The 20,230-nt window shown below is 61.8% G+C and overlaps 1 protein-coding gene across 1 annotated transcript in view; it reads left to right on the top strand.

The window, feature by feature from the left end:
• The first annotated feature begins 2,772 nt into the window (after nt 1–2,772).
• Nucleotides 2,773–20,230, top strand: part of PDE2A (phosphodiesterase 2A) — a 58,084-nt gene continuing 40,626 nt past the window's right edge. Inside the window, exon 1 of the mRNA XM_086481619.1 lies at nt 2,773–2,840. Coding sequence (XP_086337745.1) covers nt 2,773–2,840 — 68 coding nt within the window. The remainder of the gene's footprint in view (nt 2,841–20,230) is intronic.

Genomic DNA, 20,230 nt, shown 5'->3' with positions numbered 1-20,230 from the left:
AATCGTGGAGTTGAATGTTTGAGCCTTCTGAGGCTTTGCCCACCCTTGGGCTGGTAGCAGCCGCTTTGGTGGGAGAAGATGGGTGAGCACGGGGATGGCTCCCAGTATCTATCCTATGGTGTCCCACAGCAGGTCCTCCCCAAAGGATTGTAGGATATGCTCCAAAAACCCAGGTGAGCTCAGCCAGAGCTTGAAAACGTCATTAAACCTGAGACTCAGGATGGAAATAGGGCTTAGACTAAAGTGATGGTCCTTAAAACAATCTCAAATTAGCCCTGGCTCTTGGGATAAAATTTGGGCAAGTCATCGCAGGTCTGGGCCTCAGTTTCCCCCTCTGGATAACGCAGGCAGAGGATCTTGTGTAATTGTTACGATACACTGCCTATTTATGTAGACCACGGGGATATTAATCCTCGTGAATTTGACAGGAACTGATGTGATTTGAGTGCTAATCTCTTAATATCTGTGGCTGCTCTTAAAGTCCCAGCTGGTGGGTTCAGGAAGGAGCAGGGGAGTAGCAGCATATCCACGTCGATTTAAAGCACGTTCCTCCCCTCTCCCCACAAAAAGTGACCCCGGAGGGATGGAGATCTGCGGGGCTAGTGAAGTGCAACCAAAATAGCTCCCTTTGGTGCAAAAACCTCGCTACACGAAGCCGCGCTCCCAGTTTGGGGGTGGGGGTTGGTAGCGCTGTGCAGCAAAGCCAGCACGTGGGGAGCGTGTGGAGGATGCAGGTACCTGCAGAGGGATGCTTCGAAGCCCGTGGACCTGAGAGATGCTCCTGGGTTCACCAGAGTGGCTGTAGTGGCTCAGACCAGAGGTCCTTCACCCCACATTGCCAGTGGCCAAGAGATGCCAAGGGCGAGTGTAAGAGCAGGGCAAGTAGATGCAAAGCTTTCCTGAGTTCTCTCCTGGCCTCTGCTGACCGTGTGGTGCTCAGGCATGACCCGAGCTACTGACGGTGGCTGTATCATTGTGTTTGTGAAATGCTGCCCTTAAGCCATGTGAACTCAGCATCCACAACATCCTGAGGCAAGAAGTTCAGCTCCTCACCTTCACCAGGGGATGATGTCCTCCCGCTCTTTGTTCAGGACCTGGCTCCTGTCAGCTTCACCTGGTGTCTCAAGGGCTTGCATTGGAAGGAGATGAAATGCTTTAATAAAAAGTCCAGCTGTTCTCACTCCTTCTTCATCCTCTCCCCTTTTGCCAGGAGACGTAGCGTTTCGTAGCAGGCAAAGCCTGCTCTGACCCCGATTCAACGCAGGATGGATGACCTGGTGCACCAGGCCTTCGGCTGCAGCAGATCAGCCCTGACTGGAGAGCATGTCTGGGGCTGGCACTACGGCAACTCTTGCCCTTCTCCAGCTGCTCTCTGCCACCGTCCCACCCTGGTGACAACTCACCCTGACAGCCCCCGGCCCAGGGCAGGAGATTGCAGCGTGACTGTGGGGGACAACCCCATCCCACGTCCCACAAGCCCAAATGGACAGCACAGAAGCTGCTGGTGGGGCTGGTGTTGCCCAGTACACCGGACTTCCCTGCAGAACCAGTGCTGCCCAGTATTGCCCTGTGCTGCCCAGTGCCCCTGTGGAAGGAAGCTGCTGGTGGGGCTGGTGTTGCCCAGTACACCGGACTTCCCTGCAGAACCAGTGCTGCCCAGTATTGCCTTGTGCTGCCCAGTGCCCCTCTGGAAGGAAGCTGCTGGTGGGGCTGGTGTTGCCCAGTACACCGGACTTCCCTGCAGAACCAGTGCTGCCCAGTATTGCCCTGTGCTGCCCGGTGCCCCTCTGGAAGGAAGCTGCTGGTGGGGCTGGTGTTGCCCAGTACACCCAAGGCAGGGGCTTGCCTGCAGAACCAGTGCTGCCCAGTGCCCCTCCGGAAGGAAGCTGCTGGTGGGGCTGGTGTTGCCCAGTACACCCAAGGCAGGGGCTTGCCTGCAGAACCAGTGCTGCCCAGTGCCCCTCTGGAAGGAAGCTGCTTGTGGGGCTGGTGTTGCCCAATACACCAGACTTCCCTGCAGAACCAGTGCTGCCCAGTATTGCCCTGTGCTGCCCAGTGCCCCTCCGGAAGGAAGCTGCTGGTGGGGCTGGTGTTGCCCAGTACACCAGACTTCCCTGCAGAACCAGTGCTGCCCAGTATTGCCCTGTGCTGCCCGGTGCCCCTCTGGAAGGAAGCTGCTGGTGGGGCTGGTGTTGCCCAGTACACCCGAGGCAGCGACTTGCCTGCAGAACCAGTCCTGCCCAGTATTGCCCTGTGCTGCCCGGTGCCCCCGGGGGCAGAAGCCGGCCGGAACGGCCTCACGGTCCCAGCCTGACCCCCCCTGCCCGGCGGCGCGGCTACCGCCGCGGGGAGCGCAGCGGGGCGGGCGAGGCCCGCCCGTGCCTCGCTAGACAAAGGCGGCGGCCCCGCGGCGCGGCGCGGCGCGGCGGGCGAGGCCGGGCGCGGCGCGCGGCGGGCGGCAGGTGCGGCCCCTCCGCGACCCCTTCGCGGGAACGGCTCGGCCCCCGCCCAGCCCCGCGGAGCCGCAGCGGCGCCGTCAATCAACGGCGCCCCCCCCCCCCCCCCCCCCCCCCCCCCGAAACCTCCGCCCTCCCCTCCCGCACGCCTCGGCGCGCTGCATCGGGCTCGGTGACAGCAGCGGGCTGAAGCTCGGCGGGAGGCTCCGCTCCCAAGCGGCACCGAGAGAACCCGGCGCAGCGGCGGCTCCTCTCTGCCCGCAGCCCGCCGGTAGCCCTCGCCGAGCCCCGCAGGGCTGCCGAAGCATGCGGAGCCATGGGCCAGGGCTGCGGACACTCCATCCTCTGCCGGAGCCAGCCGTACCAGGCGGCCGCGTCTGACCTGTGAGTCCCCTCCCGCTGGTACCGGGAATGATGGGGGGGGGACACACACGACACACCACGCCGAGAGGGAGGGATGCTCCGGGGTGGTGGGGCGGGGGGGGGGGGGGGGGGTGATGCTGGGTGAAGGAGTGAGGGAGACATCGGGGAGAGGGCAGGCAGGAAAAAGTTCCTCCTGCCTGACAGCTGGCGGGGAGGGGGTGGCGGGGGGATGACAAGCAGCTGCGACCACCCCCCTACCCACCCCCCCCCCCCCAGATTCCCCACTAGCCACTTGTGTTAGCCCAGGGCAGGTCATCGCTGGCGGCTGACTGAAGGGCTCTCTGCCGGAGGGCTGGTGTGAAGAGCATCTCCCGTTTTCCCGAGCCACCCTCGGCCTGTGGCAGTTTCCCACGGGGGCGGGAGGCTCCTGGCCCAGCTTTGGGCTGGGGAGCCCGGGTGATTTTGTGAAATGCAAGTCAGGCCTCTGAAGGGTAGTTTCGGGGCCAGAGAAGCCGCCCCCTCCGTGCACCCACCCACGCAACAGGTCTGGGGGTCCCGGTGTCCCTGTTTGCCATTTGCCCACCGTGAGGTGGGGAAGGGGGCTCCGGGGGGGGGGGGTCATGGGGATCTTGTTCCGTGGCACGGGCACGAGGGGCTTTGCGTGTGAGCGTGGGGTGACCTTGCTGAGGGATGACCGTGCTCCCTGGAAGCGGTGAAGGGGGATGCTCTGGAGAGCCCATGTGGGAAGAGGGTCTGAGGTGGCTCCCGGGAAGCATGCGGTGCCTGAATTCCCATCGCCCACGGGCTCGGCTAGGGATGGTGGAGACCCCCGGCTCTGCGCGCACGCGTGCGTGTGTGTGTGGCACTCACGAGGCTCCACAGCTGCTGGGTAGCAGGCTGTGCACAGGCGATTTGCAGTACGTGGGTGCTCTGCCTCTGGGTACTGGGAAATCTTGGGTGCTCCCAGTCCCTTGCCCCCCTGGCGATTGCTGGGATCAGACCCCACGTTGCCAGAGGGGTGAGCTGATCCGGTGGGGAAGGGATGCAGGGGTAAGGGGATGAGGAGGAAGGCTGCTCCGTGCTCGGATTCCTTTGTCTGGCGATGCCAGCTCCATGTGCTCAGGCACCGGCCGAACTGCCTGGCTCGGCAGCTTGTGCTGGGACCACTGCTCATGCAGGCTGCCTCGCCGCGTGGGGATGTGCCCAGGAGCAGGCTCAGGCCTCCTCGAGCGACTGCTTTAGGTGATTACAGGACCATCGGGGCCCGAGGGAAGCTGCTGCCCGCTCCTGACCCAGCCCCACATGTTTCCCTCCAGCACCGCCGGGTTTTCGCACCTCCACGAGGTGACCTTCGGGTGAGAAGTTTGCTTCTCTCTATAGAAAACGGCCTCCAGCATCTCCGCTGCCTACACGCGATGTGGGGCTTAGGCCCACCTTCCAGAGGCACCAAGAGCTGCTGAGCCCTCTATGCTGCCATGGGTGCTGGGTCCAGTCTCCCCTGCGGGCAGCATCCTTCCCCCCTCCTCCCAGCTCTCCTGGCTCGCTCTCTGGTGCTGTGTGCGCTTTGTTCCCTGCAGAGATCCTTTCATGCTGCTGCCGGAAACATGTGCCCGTGTCCTTTTCTTTAAGCAAAACACACAAAGGTCTTGAAATGCCATGCTATCCCCATGTTTCCTCCAGCTGGAATGCCTCTGCTGACTTGCAGCTGCTGTTTAATGGCTTTTAAGAAAGGTAGATGCTGTAGAAAATTAGTGCAGCCGGACTGGCTGCGCCCCTCGAGCCGCCCAGGGCAGGAGAGGCAGGAATGGTGAGCCACGATGCTTCCCCCTTTTACCCAGGATGGAACTTCATATCCTTCTTCGGGGATGTTGCCCCTGTTCCTGTACACTCCAGGGGATATTTAGAGGTGGAAAAGCTTCCCAAGGGGCTTTAAGACGATGCCCTTGCCCGTGCGGCTGGCTGCCCCTTGGGCGCTCGGCTGGAGCGGGGGTCCCCAGTGAGGCCGGGGTGATGCTGCCCGCTCTCTGCCTCCGCTCGAGCCCGGCGTTGTTTCGCGCTGGCTTGCCTCGTGTGCTGCCGGCCGAGCTTCCTAACGCCGCTGCCCGCCCTCGCAGGGGGCTGCCACCCGGCTGGGGACGCTGTGTGGGGCTGACATCCACCCGTGGGCCAGGTCTCCCCACGTGCGCGGCTGATGAGCTCTGATTTCTCGCAGGGGAGCGTCGGGTGGCAGCCAGTCAAGTGCCATTTTGCATTATCCAGGTCACGTTTTAACCCATTTCCTCCTCCTTTTTTCCCCCCGCCCCGGCGGGAAGCGTGTTCCCAAGCGGGCGGCTCCTGACCCGGTTAGCAGCGGGTGGGATGCCAGGGTGCCCAGAGCTGCTGCTCTCCCAGATATCTGACAGCAGCCGGGGCTGCGGGAGAAACAGCCGAGCTCTGCGGCTTGAAAACACGGAGGAGGAGATGATGCTCTGAGCATCCCTGCAGGGAAGGACCCGGCTCAGCAGAGGCTGGGGAGAGGTCAGGGCTTCCTTCAGGGAGCAGGCAGGCCTGCCAGCTCTTCATCCAGCTCTTCCCCCGCTGCCTGCTTCGCTTCTGGCAGCTGCCTGGCAGGAGCAGACGCGGGGATGTGTGAACTGGCCAAGTGTCACCGGGCTCAGCGCTGGTCCAGTGACAGGGTCGGTGCCAGGCGCGTGATGGAGGAGGGAGCGTGGCTGCGGGCACAGCTGGGACAAGGGGCTCTGTCCTACCCGGGGCACGGCTGGCCAAGTGGCTGGGAGCCCGTGGGCACCAGCAAAGGGAAGGGCCCAGCGCCCCACGAGGGGACAAAGATGGGTTTTGTGCATCTTTGCAGGAGCGTGTTGGTCTCTGTGCTGGTCATTCCAGGACCCAGGCGGGGTGTCCCTATCAAGGCTCGTGCAGGGGTGATGTCTGATGCACCATCCCCATTTTCCCTCCCTGATGCACCCACCTCCTCCAAGGGCCCAGCCCAGGAGAGCAGCTGGAGGGACTGATGGCGAGAGGTGACGCTTGTGATGCTGCTGATGTCCCTACCTACCACGACCCGCGGAGCCCGGGCGCGCATCGGAGGGAAACCCTGGTGCCTCCCCACCTCGTGCATCCCCGCCGTTCGTCCCGCTCTTCTCCCGCAGCACGGCCTGAAGGCCAGCGCTGGTGGCAGAGATGCAGCATCCGTGAGGGTTGGACTGGATGACCTTTAAAGGTCCCTTCCAACCCAAACCTGTCCATGATTCTCTGATTCTCTGGCTTGTTCCGGTGGCATTAACTCTGCGGGTACCCAGGGAGCAACGCCGGCTGGGACATGGAAGGCGCAAGCTGCCTGGCAAAGCGTTTCACCCGCCTTTTGGAGGTCTCTGAGCATCTACAAAGCTGAGGGCAGGCTGCCGAGCCCACCAGAGCCCACCCCGAACCTCTGCCTCGTGGTTATTGCGACCCCCCCCCCCCGCCCCCCCCAGGGTGGAACGTTTAAAATGCTGGGGAAAATACTGACTCCATCGCCCCATCCAGCACGGCCGGGGCTGCTCAGCTCCTCGCTGGGCACCCTCTTACCAGGGCCAAGGGGTTCAGCGGGATGAGGGCAGCCTGGTCCCTTATTGCTGGGATGCTGGGCGTCAGCAAGCGGCTGCGTGTGATGTTCTCCAGGCTTTTGCCAAGCTCCAGGCGGTTCGTGCCTCTGCCTTTCGCACCGCCTGGTGCCAGCACCTCAGCTGGGAGGTGTCTGGGACACTTTGGCGTCACCAACCTCCGTGGGCATCTAGCCCTGGAGCTCGGAGGTGCCTGGCGGAGAGGGTGGAGGGGAAGCTCCCGGCTGGAAGCTTCCTGGCACCCTGCATGTCTCCGTGCCCGGGGAGGTCCCCTGGGTGGCTTTTAAAGTGTCGAGGGATTAACCTCTGGTGCTTGCCAGCTCCCAGGCAGATGCTAGCGCAGATGCTGGTAGTCAGGCCGACCTGACTGGCACACCACAGGGCTGGCCCCTAGCCCATGGTGGCAACACCGGCAAGGGGCTGCACCGAGCGTGCCCTGGCCATCATCTCCGGCTGAGCCCCCCGGGAGCTTCGCTCCTCCATCAGCTCCCGGAGGATGAGCACCCATGCGGGGCAGGCAGCCAGCTCTCCGGCACCTCCTCCATGGGGGGTGCAGGATTTCCCCGGGGCAGCGGTGGATGCAGCAGCTCTTTCTGGGAATCCCTCCTGCCTCCCGCTCTCCTCCGACCCCCCCCACCCCGGTCCCCGCTTTACGCTTTCGTCTCCTTTCCCGGCTCCCACGTGGCTCGCCGAGAGCTGCGCTGGGCTGCAGCCAGAAATGCAGGCAGGGCCCTGAAGCTGCCTGGGACTTTCTGCCTGTCCAGCTTTTTTTTTTTTTTTTTTTCCTGCAAAAGGGCTGAGCTGTCCTCCTTAATGGATGGGCCTGTCTGGAGGGGGGAGCGAGGGGGGATGGAGAGCGCCGGGAGATGCTTTGTCTGCCGCTGTGGCTCCATCCGCACGGTGGTTGGGTGATGGAGAGCCGGCAGAGAGCAGGCAACGGGCAGCCTGGCAGCTTGAACCCCCTGGCCGAGGTTTTGGGGGTGGTTGGGGTTCTCGCCTGCCTTGCAGCGATGGGTGATGAGCCCAAGATTTGCTGCTTGGGGGGCGCTTGGAGCCCGGGTCGGTGGTCTCCGGCCGGTCCTTGAGTAGCCATTCGCAGTCAATGGTGGTCCACGATGCTGGGGCATCCCCAGGCAGCAGGAAGCTGTTCCCAAACCTTGTCACCCACGGAGCATCCCCGAGGGACGGACTAGCACTAGCAGCCTGCGGGACTCGCTGAGTGTCAGCTCAGAAATGTCCCAGGGGCTGGTTATTTGGCAGCAGCAGCAGCCCCTGGGTCCTGCTCCCGTCCCCAAATCCTGCACCCTGCCTGGCAGAGCCCTGCCTGCAACGCCAGCGTGGGGAGGCAGAGGGGGAAGGGTGACTTGAGAGCTTGCAGGGAGCATTTTGGGGGGGTTCAAGCCTTCTGGGTCTTCACCAGTTTGTGTTTTCTATAATAAATGAAATAGAAAAAGGAGGTGGTTTCGGGTGCATTTCCCACAGCAAATATTAAAACCTGATTTTTTGGCTGGGACTAGGCGGGGGGGTTCAGGGCTTGGCCCCGGCGTAGCCGCCGGCAAAGATGGCCTCGCAGCATGTTTTGGCATCCCTAAAGCTCTTTGCTCGCCAGATGCAGTTGGAGGATCATCGCGTTCGAGGAGGGAGAAAGCAAACGGCAGCTGCCGGTGCAACCCCATCACAGAAGTGATGACTTAGCCCGAAAGCCTCCCCGGGCTTGTAATCGCTTCCCAGCCTCTTCCCAGTTGGTTATTAGCTTGCACGTTTCGGCTGAGTGACTCAGAAGACACCGAGGAGCTATTTATAATGAGCATTTCAAAAGCTAAGATGGGTGCAGGGCTTCCCCCCCCCCCCGACACCTCTTCCCTTGAGCTGTTGCTGGCCCAAAGCGGCTGCGCTCCCTTTGGCTGCGGGCAGGTGGGTCTGGAAGGGGACCCATCCGTGTCCCCCTGAGGTTCAGGGTCTGATTGCTACGGGGCGAAGGAGCTGATGCTCCCCTCTGCCTGCCGTGCCAAAAAACCCTCTGTGCAAACCCCTCCTTGCACCCCGACCCTCGCCCCACTGCAGCACAGCCCTGATGCTCCTGCCTGCGGAGCGTTAGCCGGAGCCCCTGCTCCCCTCCCAGTGGAACTGGGAGGGCCGTACGGCTTCGCAGCAGTACTGGGGTTTATTCTCTACGAGGGCTGGGGCTGCCCCGTGGCCTTGGTCCCACAGCCACGATGGGTCCGCAGTCGATACTCAGCTACAGCCCAGCGGGAAGGACGCTGCGTTTTTCCCTGCTTTCCAAAAAAAAATGGGGCTTTTTCCCTTTTTTTTTTTTGACTAGTGACAACACAGCCAGGCCAGCGGCAGCATCCTTCCCGTGTGGAAAAAGCAGGTGGAAGCTGTGCAAGCCATTCCATAAGAAACCAGTGCCAGAGCAAGGCGGCTCTGGCAATGGGGAGAGGTGTCGGTACCAGCAAAGTTGTGAATCTCGTGGCTCAAGCAGGGTGATGGCACATCCCCGAATAATTTTATTATCAGCTGCTCGAGACAAGAAGTCTCTGCCCTGTTGCTCTCTGCCAGCCGGGAGCTCCCCCCTGTGCCGGCCGGGCTGCGCCGGCCAGATGCCAGCGATGGGACCCACAGCTCAGGGGGGGCTGGGAGGCTCCTTGGTGCTGAGCGGGATCATCCCAGGGGAGGGGCGGGACACGGGGACATCCATCCCCCCCCAGTCCTTCTGCAGCACCTTGGGGTTCTGGTCAGGTGGGGACTCGGGGTGCGGGGCTGCGGTTCGGGTGCACGGCGGGTGGGCTGGGGCTGGGGTAAGGTTTGGTTTTGGGCTAGGGCTAAGGTTTGGGCTAGGGCCAGGGCTAAGGCTGGGGCTAGGTCAGGGGTAAGGTTTGGGTTTGGGCTAGGGCTAAGGCTGGGACTATAGTCAGGGCTAAGGCTGGGGGAGGGGTAAGGTTTGGTTTTGGGCTAGGGCTAAGGTTTGGGCTAGGGCCAGGGCTAAGGCTGGGGCTGGGGCAGGGGTAAGGTTTGGGTTTGGGCTAGGGCTAAGGCTGGGGCTATAGTCAGGGCTAAGGCTGGGGCTAGGGCTTGGACTAAGTTTGGGGTTATGGTTAGGGCTAGGACTAAGGTTACAGCTGAGGTTAGGGTTAGGGATTAGGGCTAGGGATGGGTCTAGGGCTAAGGTTGGGATTAGGGCTGGGGATGGATCTGGGGCTAAGGTTGGGGCTAGGGCTAGGGTTAAAGTTGGGGTTTAGAGCTAAAGTTGGGGCTAGGGCTATGGTTGGGTCTAGTGCTGGGCCTAGGGCTAGGACTAAGGTTGGGGTTATGGTCAGGGCTAGGGTTACAGTTAGGGCTAGGACTAAGGTTACGGCCAAGGTTAGGGTTAGGGATTAGGGCTAGGGATGAGGTTAGGGCTAAGGTTTGGGCTAGGGCCAGGGCTAAGGTTGAGGCTAAGGTTGGGGCTAGGGCTAGGGTTAAAGTTGGGGTTTAGGGCTAAAGTTGGGGCTAGGGCTATGGCTGGGGCTAGTGCTGGGGCTAGTGTTAGGACTAAGGTTGGGGTTATGGTCAGGGATAGGGTTATGGTTAGGGCTAGGACTAAGGTTATGGCCGAGGTTAGGGTTAGGGATTAGGGCCATGGTTGGGGCAAGGGCTAGGGCTAAGGTTGGGGTTATGGTCAGGGCTAGGTTTATGGCCGAGGTTAGGGTTAGAGTTGGGGCTAAGGTTAGGGCTAGGGTTAAGGTTAAGACTAACGTTAGGTTCAGAGTTAGGGCTAAGAGTAAGGTTATGGTTATGATTGGGGCTAGGCCTAAGCTTAACCTTAGGTTTAGGGTAGGTTTAAAACTATGGCTATGGTTAGGGTTAAGGCTAAGATTAGGTTTAGGGTTAGGATTAGAGTTAGACCCGCCACGTGGGGTGGCTTTGTCTCCCACCCTTCCCGGCCTCACCCGGGGAGCGGGACCAATGCTGAGCCAGCAAACGCTCGTGGGGGGTAACCCCCCAAAACTCGAGCGTTTTGCTAAAGCCTGAGCGAGGAGTGACAGTGCGGGGCTGGGGACACCGGCAGGGCCTGGGGACAAAGCAGGTCTCAAGGCGGGAGCAGTTGCAGCGAGCCCACGGCTCGGCCGTGGGGCCGTCTCGGCGTCAGACGCCGGGGTTGATGGGCACCTGGGCCCTACTGCCTGGGCTGCTGGTTGCCCCAGCTCCGCCGGCAGAACCCCGTGGTTCTGTGTGTGTGTGCTCCTCTCCCCATCCCCTCCCGCGGCTGCCTTCGTCTGTCCCGGGGGTCCCTTGGCAGGGACGGGGGGGGGGGGGTCAGGGCAGCCTCAGCCCAGCGGTGGGAGCCAGGAGACCTTTGTTAATGAAATTCCTTTTGCTGTTTTATTTCCCTGGGTTCCCTCCAGCGCTCGGCGCCCTCAGAGGCTTGGGCTCCTCCAGCGGTGTGGTAATTACGGGGTTTCTTCCGAGTTATTGCCTACCCTCACTGTGGGCGCTGCCGTACCCCCGGGACGGCGGGTTTGGGCTCGGTCTGGCTGTGCCGATGACCTTCTCGGCGCAGCTGCCCGTCACGAGGAAGCCGTGAGATGCTAGCGGGGGATTTCACCCTCAGTGGGACGCTCGGGGTGAGCCGGTGCCCCAAAGGAGACGAGCAGCCCCCGAAATAAGCCCGAGGTGCCCTTTGGGTGCTGGTTTCCCTCGCTCAAACCCGGGGTGCGGAGGAGAGGCAGCTGCAGAGCGGAGCACGCGCCCATTTCGGGGGATGCCGCAGGAAAAGGGGATGCTCCCGGTGGGAGCTGGGCTTGCTGCACCCCGAGAGGGGCTCGGGGCGAGGTTGAGGGAGGGCTGCTTTGGGGGCTGGCTGTCCCCAGGCAAGTGGCACTCCGGGCGACAGCTGTGGCTCCCTGCTGGGCACCAAGCTCTGATCCTGCCCCCCGCCAGATGGGGGGGATACCCCTGGGGCTGCCCAGCTGCCTGCAGCCCCCCGGGGAGAGCCGGGGCTGGATGCGTGCCGTGGGCTGGGTGGAGGGGGCACCGGTGCCAGCGGTGCCCTCCAAAACCCTGGGAGCTGCCTCAGGGCAATGCTGGGGACACGTCCTTGGGGGTCCCCCGGGTCCAGCCATGTCCATCGCCCCCTCTTCACTGCTCCCATGGGAATGTGGGGGTGCCAAGGGGGTCTCTTGCCCCCGGGACTAGCGTAGGAGCCAGCTCCTGGGGCGCGTGGGTGGGCTGCGGCCGTTTCGGTGAGGATGGAGAGGGGCTGTACGGAGGTGGGGGCTTGGCAGGGGCCCACGGTGCTGCTGGGGGGACACCCCCCCCCCCCGCCGCCCCCCGCCGTGCTGGCAGGGAGCTGGGACAGCAGGTCCGTGGGCTGAGCGAGAAGCGCAGAGTCAGGCATCGCTGGTGCCTGGGAGCTGCGAGAGCGCCGAGAGCCCCAGCCGGGGCAGGGGGGGGACACCCCAGCTGTGCACACACCCCCTTCCCCCCCCCCCAACCTCCCTCCTCCAACCCCCAAATCTGCAGGCACAGCAGCGAGGCACCAAAAGGAACCGCGGGCCCAACGTGCTACCCCGGGGACCCTGTTTCATCCCTCCCCTGTGCAGCTCACGCAGATCCTGGCGCTCAGAACCAGACCCTGCGTGATGGAGACCCCGCCGAAGGGAAGGGGACGGGGCTGGGGTCACTGGCTGGGTGGCCCCCAGCTGCCAGCCCTCCCGCAAGCACCCTGGCTGGGCACGGCGTGGCAGAGAGAGCTAAAAAAAGAATCCATTAATTCATAGAAAGTGCAATCCAGCCTTAATAACCTGACCCACTCCGGCGCTGGTCACACCGACAGCAGGATCTGGCCAGGCTGCAGAAGCTTTTTGAAGTTCATGGCTGGAGAGCTGGTGCCAGGGGTGAGCAGGGCTGTGCAGGAGCTTTGGCAGTGCCAGGGACCGTCACCGGAGGATGTGGTGTCTCCGTGCCCATCCCGGGGCTGAGCTGCCTGCCTTCCCATCGGTGTCAGGACCCGTGTCCCCGCTGCCAGCCCCCACCCCCAGCTGCCTCCTCCCTCCTCTCAGGAAAAGATGGAGCTTTGCAAATGAACGACTAAGCTCAGCTCAGCAAAACGGGGCTTCTAAGCAAATGAATCACAGAATGAGAATGTCAGGGGTTGGAAGGGACCTCGAAAGACCATCCAGTCCAACCCCCCTGCCAGGGCAGGACCACCCAGAGCAGGTCACCCAGGAACACGTCCAGGCGGGCTTGAATGTCTCCAGAGAAGGAGACCCCACCACCTCTCTGGGCAGCCTGTGCCAGGGCTCTGCCACCCTCCCAGGGAAAAAGTTTTTCCTCATGTTCCTGTGGAACCTCCTGTGCTCCAGCTGGCACCCCCTGCCCCTTGTCCTGTCACCGGCCATCACCGAGAAGAGCCCGGCTCCATCCTCCTGACACTCGCCCGTTACGTGGTGATAACCAGTGGTGAGGTCACCCCTCAGCCTCCTCTTCTCCAAGCTGAACAGACCCAGCTCCCTCAGCCTTTCAGCACAAGGGAGATGTTCCACCCCCTTCATCCCCTTTGGGGCTCTGCACTGGACTCTTCCCAGCAGTTCCCCGTCCTTCTTGAACTGGGGGGCCCAGAACTGGACACACTATTCCAGATGGGGTCTCACCGGGGCAGGGGAGAGGGGAAGGAGAACCTCTCTCGACCTACTGACCAACCCCTCCCAATAGACCCCAGGATGCCACTGGCCTTCTTGGCCACCAGGGCACGTTGCTGGCTCATGGTCACCCTGCTGCCCACCAGGACCCCCAGGTCCCTTTCCCCTACGCTGCTCTCCAACAGCTCAGTCCCAGCCTGTACTGGGACATGGGGAGGTTCTTGCCCAGATGCCAGACTCCACACTTGCCCTTGTTGCCGTTCATCAAACGTCTCCCCCTCCAGCTCTCCAGCCCGTCCAGCTCTCGCTGGGTGGCAGCACAGCCCGCTGGGGTGGCAGCCACTCCTCCCAGTGTTCTCATCAGCAAACCTGCTGACAGGGCACTCTGTTCCCTCGTGCAGGTCATGGATGAATATATTGAACAGTACTGGTCCCAGTGCCGACCCCTGAGGGACTCCACTAGATACAGGCCTCCAACTGGACTCTGTCCCATTGACCACAACTCTCTGACTTCCTTCCTTCAGCCAATCCACAACCCACCTCACTACCCGATCCTCTACACCACTTTTCCTCAGCGTAGCTGCGAGGATGCTGTGGGAGACGCTGTCAAATGCTTTCCTGAAATCGAGATAAACCACAGCCACTGCACTGCCGTCATCTGCCCACCTGGTTGTGTCTTCATAAGAGGCTGTCAGGTCGGTCAAACATGACTCCCCCTTGGTGAAGCCATGCTGACTGCTCCTAATGACCCTCTTATCCTTGATACACCTAAAGAATGGGTGTCAGACGAAGCAGCTTTCACATTCCCAAGCCCCCAAGGCATGAGCATCCTTTAGCCCTGTCCTTTCCCTTTCGCTCCTCTGATCCTCAGATCCCTGGGCTCGCTCTGGCTAATATTCCTATTTTGTGTTTGCACGGTGCCTACCCCGCATTTATTTCCTTGACGTGGAGATTTGGCTCAATTTGGAGGGGAGGCCAGCGTGGGGAGTGGCTGCTGCTTGCACCGGGGTTGTACACATAAGTTTTGGTGAGAAATCCGGAGTGTTGCAGCCTGGGAGAGGATCCCTGCTCCGGCAGGGGCTGCGATTCCCGGGGAGGGAGGGGACACGGTCGGGATGCTGGCGTCCTGCTCGATGACCATGGGATTTTGCCAATGGCAGCAAGTGGAGGGAACCGGGGACCCCGAATGTGGGGTTGAGCCTGGTTTGGTGCTGGGCAGGGATGAGCAGTGGGATGGGCAGGATGGGGAGGGGGCTTGGGGAAGGGAAAAAAAGCCACGAAAGGGAAAAAACCCAGCAATCAGCACTGGGAAGATAACGAACACAAGCTAAAATGCTGCCTCTGGCTGCCTTTTATTTATTTTTTTTTTTCCCTCTGGTTATCAACTAAACCTACTAATTGAAAGATGAGTTGGCAGAGTCTGCAACGCTGCATTTATCCAAGGACAATTCCCCGGAGGTTCAGGGTAACCGTGTGTTTCCTCGCCGCGCCTGGCTCTGGCTGCTCCTGCCTGGGTTGGTGCTGGGGCTGTGGCACGGGCACGGCTCCCTCGGGGTGCCGGTGGCCTCCCTTGGAGGTCCTCAAGGTGGTGGCACGAGGAGGTCCTCAAGGTGGTGGCCCTCCTGCTTGCCTCTCCTCCCTGCTCCGGTGCCGCTAGGCAAAGTTCCTCTTGTCACCCGGAATTCCCAGCGCCCCTGCTTGGGGACAGCTTGCTGGGGACCTTGGGGACACCCCCCTTCTTCCAGTCAGCTGGGGCCTGGTGTCTTGGGGTGCAATGCAACGGGGATGGGGGGTTGCAGGGCTGCTGTGCAATGGGGGTTTGCAGGCCTGCAGGGCAGCTGTGCAACGGGGATGCGGGTTTGCAACGCTGCAGGGCTGCTGTGCAATGGGGATGGGGGTTTGCAACGCTGCAGGGCTGCTGTGCAACAGGGACAGGGGTTTGCAGGCTTGCAGGGCTGCTGTGCAACGGGGATGGGGGGTTGCAAGATTGCAGGGCTGCTTTAGGACAGGGATGGGATTTGCAGGCTTGCAGGGCTGCCATGCAATGGGGATTGGGGTTTGCAGGGCTGCTGTGCAACAGGGATGGAGATTTGCAGGCCTGCAGGGCTGCTGTGCAACGGGGTTTGCCGGTTTGCAGGGCTACTGTGCAACAGGGATGGGGGTTGGCAAGATTGCAGGGCTGCCTTACGACAGGGGTGGGATTTGCAGGCCTGCAGGGCAGGTGTGCAATGGGGATTTGCAGGCTCGCAGGGCTGCCGTGCAACGGGGATGGGGGTTTGCAAGGCTGCCGTGCAATGGGGATGGGGTTTTGCAGGATTGCAGGGCTGCTTTGCAACGGGGATGGGGGTTTGCAGGATTGCAGGGCTGCTTTGCAACGGGGATGGGGGGTTGCAGGCTTGCAGGGCTGCTTTGCAATGGGGATGGGGTTTTGCAGGCTTGCAGGGCTGCTTTGCAACGGGGATGGGGGGTTGCAGGCTTGCAGGGCTGCTTTGCAATGGGGATGGGGGTTTGCAGGATTGCAGGGCTGCTTTGCAACGGCGATAGGGGTTTGCAGGATTGCAGGGCTGCTTTGCAATGGGGATGGGGGTTTGCAGGATTGCAGGGCTGCCTTACGACAGGGACGGGATTTGCAGGCCTGCAGGGCGGCTGTGCAACGGGGAGGGGGGGTTTGCAGTCTTGCAGGGCTGCTGTGCAAGGGGGATTTGCAGGCTCGCAGGGCTGCCGGGCTTTCTAGCCCCCTCCGTCAGGGCCGGGGCTGCATTCCTGCGGCTCCTCGAAGCCCCGCTGCTCTTCCAGCCCGGCAGCGCAGGCAGCTGCCTGCACAGGACCGACCTCCCTCCCGCCGAAGGGCCAGGGCAGCGCGTTGCCCGCGCAAACAGAGCTCAGCCCTTCCGCGGGCTTTTATCGGAGGCACTTAGGGCTCGATGCGTTTGCTCAGCAAACACATCGCCACCCAGGCGAGCTTCGGCGGTGACACCGTTCCCCTTCCCTCCCGCGCTCCTGCCAGCTGGCGTGTCACCGCCCCGCCGTCCTGCAGCACCTGCAGATTCATCTGCAGGCCTGTAATTACCCGGCGCTGACGACTGCTCCAAATGAAACCGCAGCCAGCCCTGCCCGTCCTACCTGCGGGCACCGCGGGGACGCTTCACCACGGGGCACCCCCACGCCCGCGCCGGGATCCGTCCCTCGGTGAAATTCTTCGGCTTTTAGGCTGGACGGTTGCAGTAAACAGGCGCTTTTCTGTCGCTGCTTGAGGCTGGGGAAGCTGAAATCCGCCTCGGCAGGTGCCGGCGTGGGAGGTTGGCTGCCTCCAGGTGCTCTTTGCTGCTGAAGGGTGGAGGAGGAATCTCCTGGAGGACCCCCAGAACCGCCCCCACCGTCGATACCTGCTGCTCCGTCAGCCCAGAACACCCCGAGTTTGCTGCTCCCGCTGCCCTGGGCTGTCCTGTGCCCCCTCGGTGTCTCCCCTCCGCCCCGTCCCATCCCGCCGCCGTGGGCCACGTCCCCTCCGTCACCCGCTGCCCACAGCGAGGGCTTTATTGAGGCGGGGGGCAGAGATAATCTCCCCCTCTTTGCCTTGAGACTGAGTTATCTGACCCCAACGAGCCGATGCTCTGCCTGTCGTGTTCCTCTGCTGCCCGTTTATTCTCTGCCCGGGCAGCTGCCCGCTCTGCAGGCGCTGGGGTCACCGCCGTGTCCCCCTCCCTCCATGGGAACCCCGGCTTTCGCCCCGCCGAGAACCTCGTGCCGGCGCCGGGGCCAAGCCACCCTCCAGGTTTTCAGCTCCTCCAAAGTCACCGGAGTCACTTGTGTACTTACGGGGCCACTAAGTGCTGTAATTACAGATAGGCTTTAATTAGCATAATTGCGTTTCTACACAAATAAAACATTTGGCGTAGTTAATTCCTCGGCTGCAGCTCCGAAGTTGAGACTTCACCCCCCCCCACCCCTCCAAGCCCTCGCCTCGGTGGCAGGGGAGCGGGCAGCTGCCAGCAGCGAGGGCTGGCGGGGGTAGGAGAGCGGGGTTCCCAGCCCCCAGCTGGTAGATCCCCCACCAGTCCCATGGGGGCCTGAGCCGGAGCACCCCCATATCCCCCCGCCCCCCAAATGCTGAGGGTGGCTGGTTTCCCCATCCCTTTGACTTGTTAGGACACTGGGCTTGCTGGGACACAGCACTGGGCTTGCTGGGACATAACATTGGGTTTGCTGCACGCAACACTGGGCTTTCTGGGGCACCATACTGGGCTTGCTGGGACGTAGCAGTGGGATTGCAAGGGTGTGGCGCTGGACTTTTTAGGACATGGCACTGGGCTTGCTGGAACACAGCACTGGGCTTGCTGGGGCGCTGTACTGGGCTCAGTGGGACACAGCACTGGGTTTGCTGGAACACGGCACTGGGCTTGCTGGGACATGGCACAGGGCTTGGTGTGACACAACACGCGGTTTGTTGGGACAAGGCACTGGAATTGCTGGAGTACCATACTGGTCTTGCTGGGACGTGCTACTGGGCTTGCTCGGATGTAGCACTGGGCTTCCTAGGACATAGCACTGGGCTTGCTGGTCATGGCACTGGGCTTGGTGGGACGTGACACTTCTTTTCTTGGGGCATGGCACAGGAATTGCTGGGGCACCATACTGGGCTTGCTGGGACATAGCACTGGGCTTGCTGGGACATGGCACTGGGCTTGCTGGGACATGGCACTGGGCTTGCTGGGACACAGCTCTGCGTCAGCTGGGGCGCGGTACTGGTCTTGTTTAGATGCAGCACTGGGATTGCTAGGACATAGCCCTAAGCTTGCTGGGACATGGCACTGGGCTTGCTGGGACATGGCACTGGGATTGCTGGGACACTCACCTGGGGAGTCCAGGCTTGCAAGATGTGCCCAGGCTGGGCACTGCGGATCCGGCCCCTCGAGTCCATCCCGGAGCCTCCCCACGCTGAGCTGGCCCTGGGATGCTCCACCCCCCTCCCAGCCACCCCGAGCCCCCCCTACACCCCTTTAGCATCACCCCAGCGCCCACCAGGCTCCCGAAAGGCTTTCGCTGGAGGGTGCGACAGGAGCCGGTGGCAGCATCCCGGCCCTTGGCTGGAAAAATGCAGGGAAGCGTTGGGAAAATGGCCGGTGGCGTACAAGGTTTGCTAAATGCCCTTTTCATTAAAAAAAAAAAAAAAAAAGGAAAAAAAAATTCCATTTTTCTCGAGCTGAAAATGAAAGTGATTATGTAACGAGCAATAAATTACTTAAAGAGAATGAGTCATTAGAGCAAATACAGAAAAAGTCACCGCGTATTTTTAGCTCGAACACCCCGTGCTGTACCCAGCGTTAACCCTTGCAGGGCACAGCATGGCCCCCCCCCCCCCATCACAGACTGAGGTGACACCCCCCCCCCCCCCGAGATACAACGGTTTGTTCCGTAAGGATTTGATCCCTGGGGCGTATTCCCGAAGGAGCATGGAAGTGGGATGCATCCTGTGGTGGGAGGCTTGTGGGTGGTCCAGGGGATGCTGCTCACCCTGGGATCTGGGTCTCTGGGATGAGCCCTCCCCTCCTTCCCGGTCGTTCCCCCTGGGATAATTAACCCTGATCCCTCCCCGAGCAGCCCAGACCTTGGGCGCCACTGGTTTCTCCCTGCCAAAGGGCTTGAGGAATTAATTTGGCAACGTAAGCGACAAACAAATTAATTGGAGAAGAACGAGCGAGCCCGTTTTAATCCAGGTTAAATCGGTGAGTGAATGCCTCGTTAACAAGAGAGACATAACGAGGGGGAATTGGAGCAGGCAGGTGCCAGGCAAGAGGGTGACAGCAGCCACCCGGGGCGTAGGATGCCAAGGGACGCTCACGGGGAGTTGTCCCGAGAGGGGGGGAAAATCCTGGGGACACCAGCAGGAAGCTGCAAGAGGGAGGGGAGCGAGAGGTGGGTGTCACCTGGGACCCTGGGGCCTGTCCTGCCAGGCTCCTGGCGGCGCTGCCTGTGCTGGAGCGGAGCATCCTCGTGGCCTGATTTGCTTCCAAGGAGGAGATTTCCATGGGGAGGAGGGTGGGAAGCACCTGAAGGGGCTTGGGAAGGGATGGGTTCCCCTTTGGCCCCCCTATCTAGAAGGAGAAACTGTCACACAGTGTTTCAAAGCATCGTCGTAGCACGATGTAGCACCCAGGCACCTGTGGTGGCCTCGGGGACAGAGCTGTCCCTCCACAGGGGTACGAGGGGGTCCTCTCAGCGAGGGAACATGTAGGGGAAACAGAGGCTGAGACCTGGGTGCTCGTATCCCTGGAGCAGGAGGAGGGTTGAAGCGGGTGCCCTTGTGAAGAAGGCATCTGTAGTTCCACCAAAGCTGAGCCGTGCTGGAAGGGGGTGAACAGGTTTAGGGGGGGGACATGGGCACAGAGAGCTGTGCTGGGCACATGCATCCAGGCTGGGAGGGCTTCAACAGAGGGCTGAGCATCCCTGGGGTCAGGGCACGGAGCATCCCTGGGGTCAGGGCATGGAGCATCCCTGGGTCAGGGCTCAGAGCATCCCTGGGATCAGGGCATGGAGCATCCCTGGGGTCAGGACTTAGAGAATCTCAAGGTCAGGGCATGCAGCATACCCGGGGTCAGAGCTCAGAGCATCCCTGGGGTCAGGGCTCAGAGCATCCCCTGGGGTCAGGGCTCAGAGCACTCCAAGGTCAGAGCTCAGAGCACCCCAAGGTCAGAGCTCAGAGCACCCCAGGGTAAGGGCTTAGAGCATCCCTGGGATCAGGGCTCAGAGCATCCCAGGTATCAGAGCACCCCAGGGTCAGAGCTCAGACCATCACGGGCATCAGAGCTCAGAGCACTCCTGGGGTCAGGGCTCAGAGCACCCCAAGGTCAGAGCTCAGAGCACCCCAGGGTCAGGGCTCAGAGCATCCCTGGGGTCAGGGCTCAGAGAATCTCGGGGTCAGGGCACACAGCATCCCTGGGGTCAGGGCTCAGAGCACCCCTGGGGTCAGCACTCAGAGCATCCCTGGCATCAGAGCTCAGAGCATCCCCGGAGTCAGGGCATGGAGCATCCCCGGAGTCAGGACATGGAGCACCCCAGGGTCAGAGCTCAGAGCATCCCCTGGGGTCAGCACTCAGAGCATCTCCTAGGTCAGGGCTCAGACTATCACAGGCATCAGATCTCAGAGCATCCCCGGGGTCAGAGCTCAGAGCACCCCAGGGTCAGG

Source organism: Leptosomus discolor, chromosome 1 (assembly GCF_034619465.1).
Source record: "Leptosomus discolor isolate bLepDis1 chromosome 1, bLepDis1.hap2, whole genome shotgun sequence".
Classification (NCBI taxonomy): domain Eukaryota; kingdom Metazoa; phylum Chordata; class Aves; order Leptosomiformes; family Leptosomidae; genus Leptosomus; species Leptosomus discolor.
The sequence above is the reverse complement of the archived record's forward strand: the minus strand, read 5'-3'. Positions and strand labels throughout refer to the sequence as shown.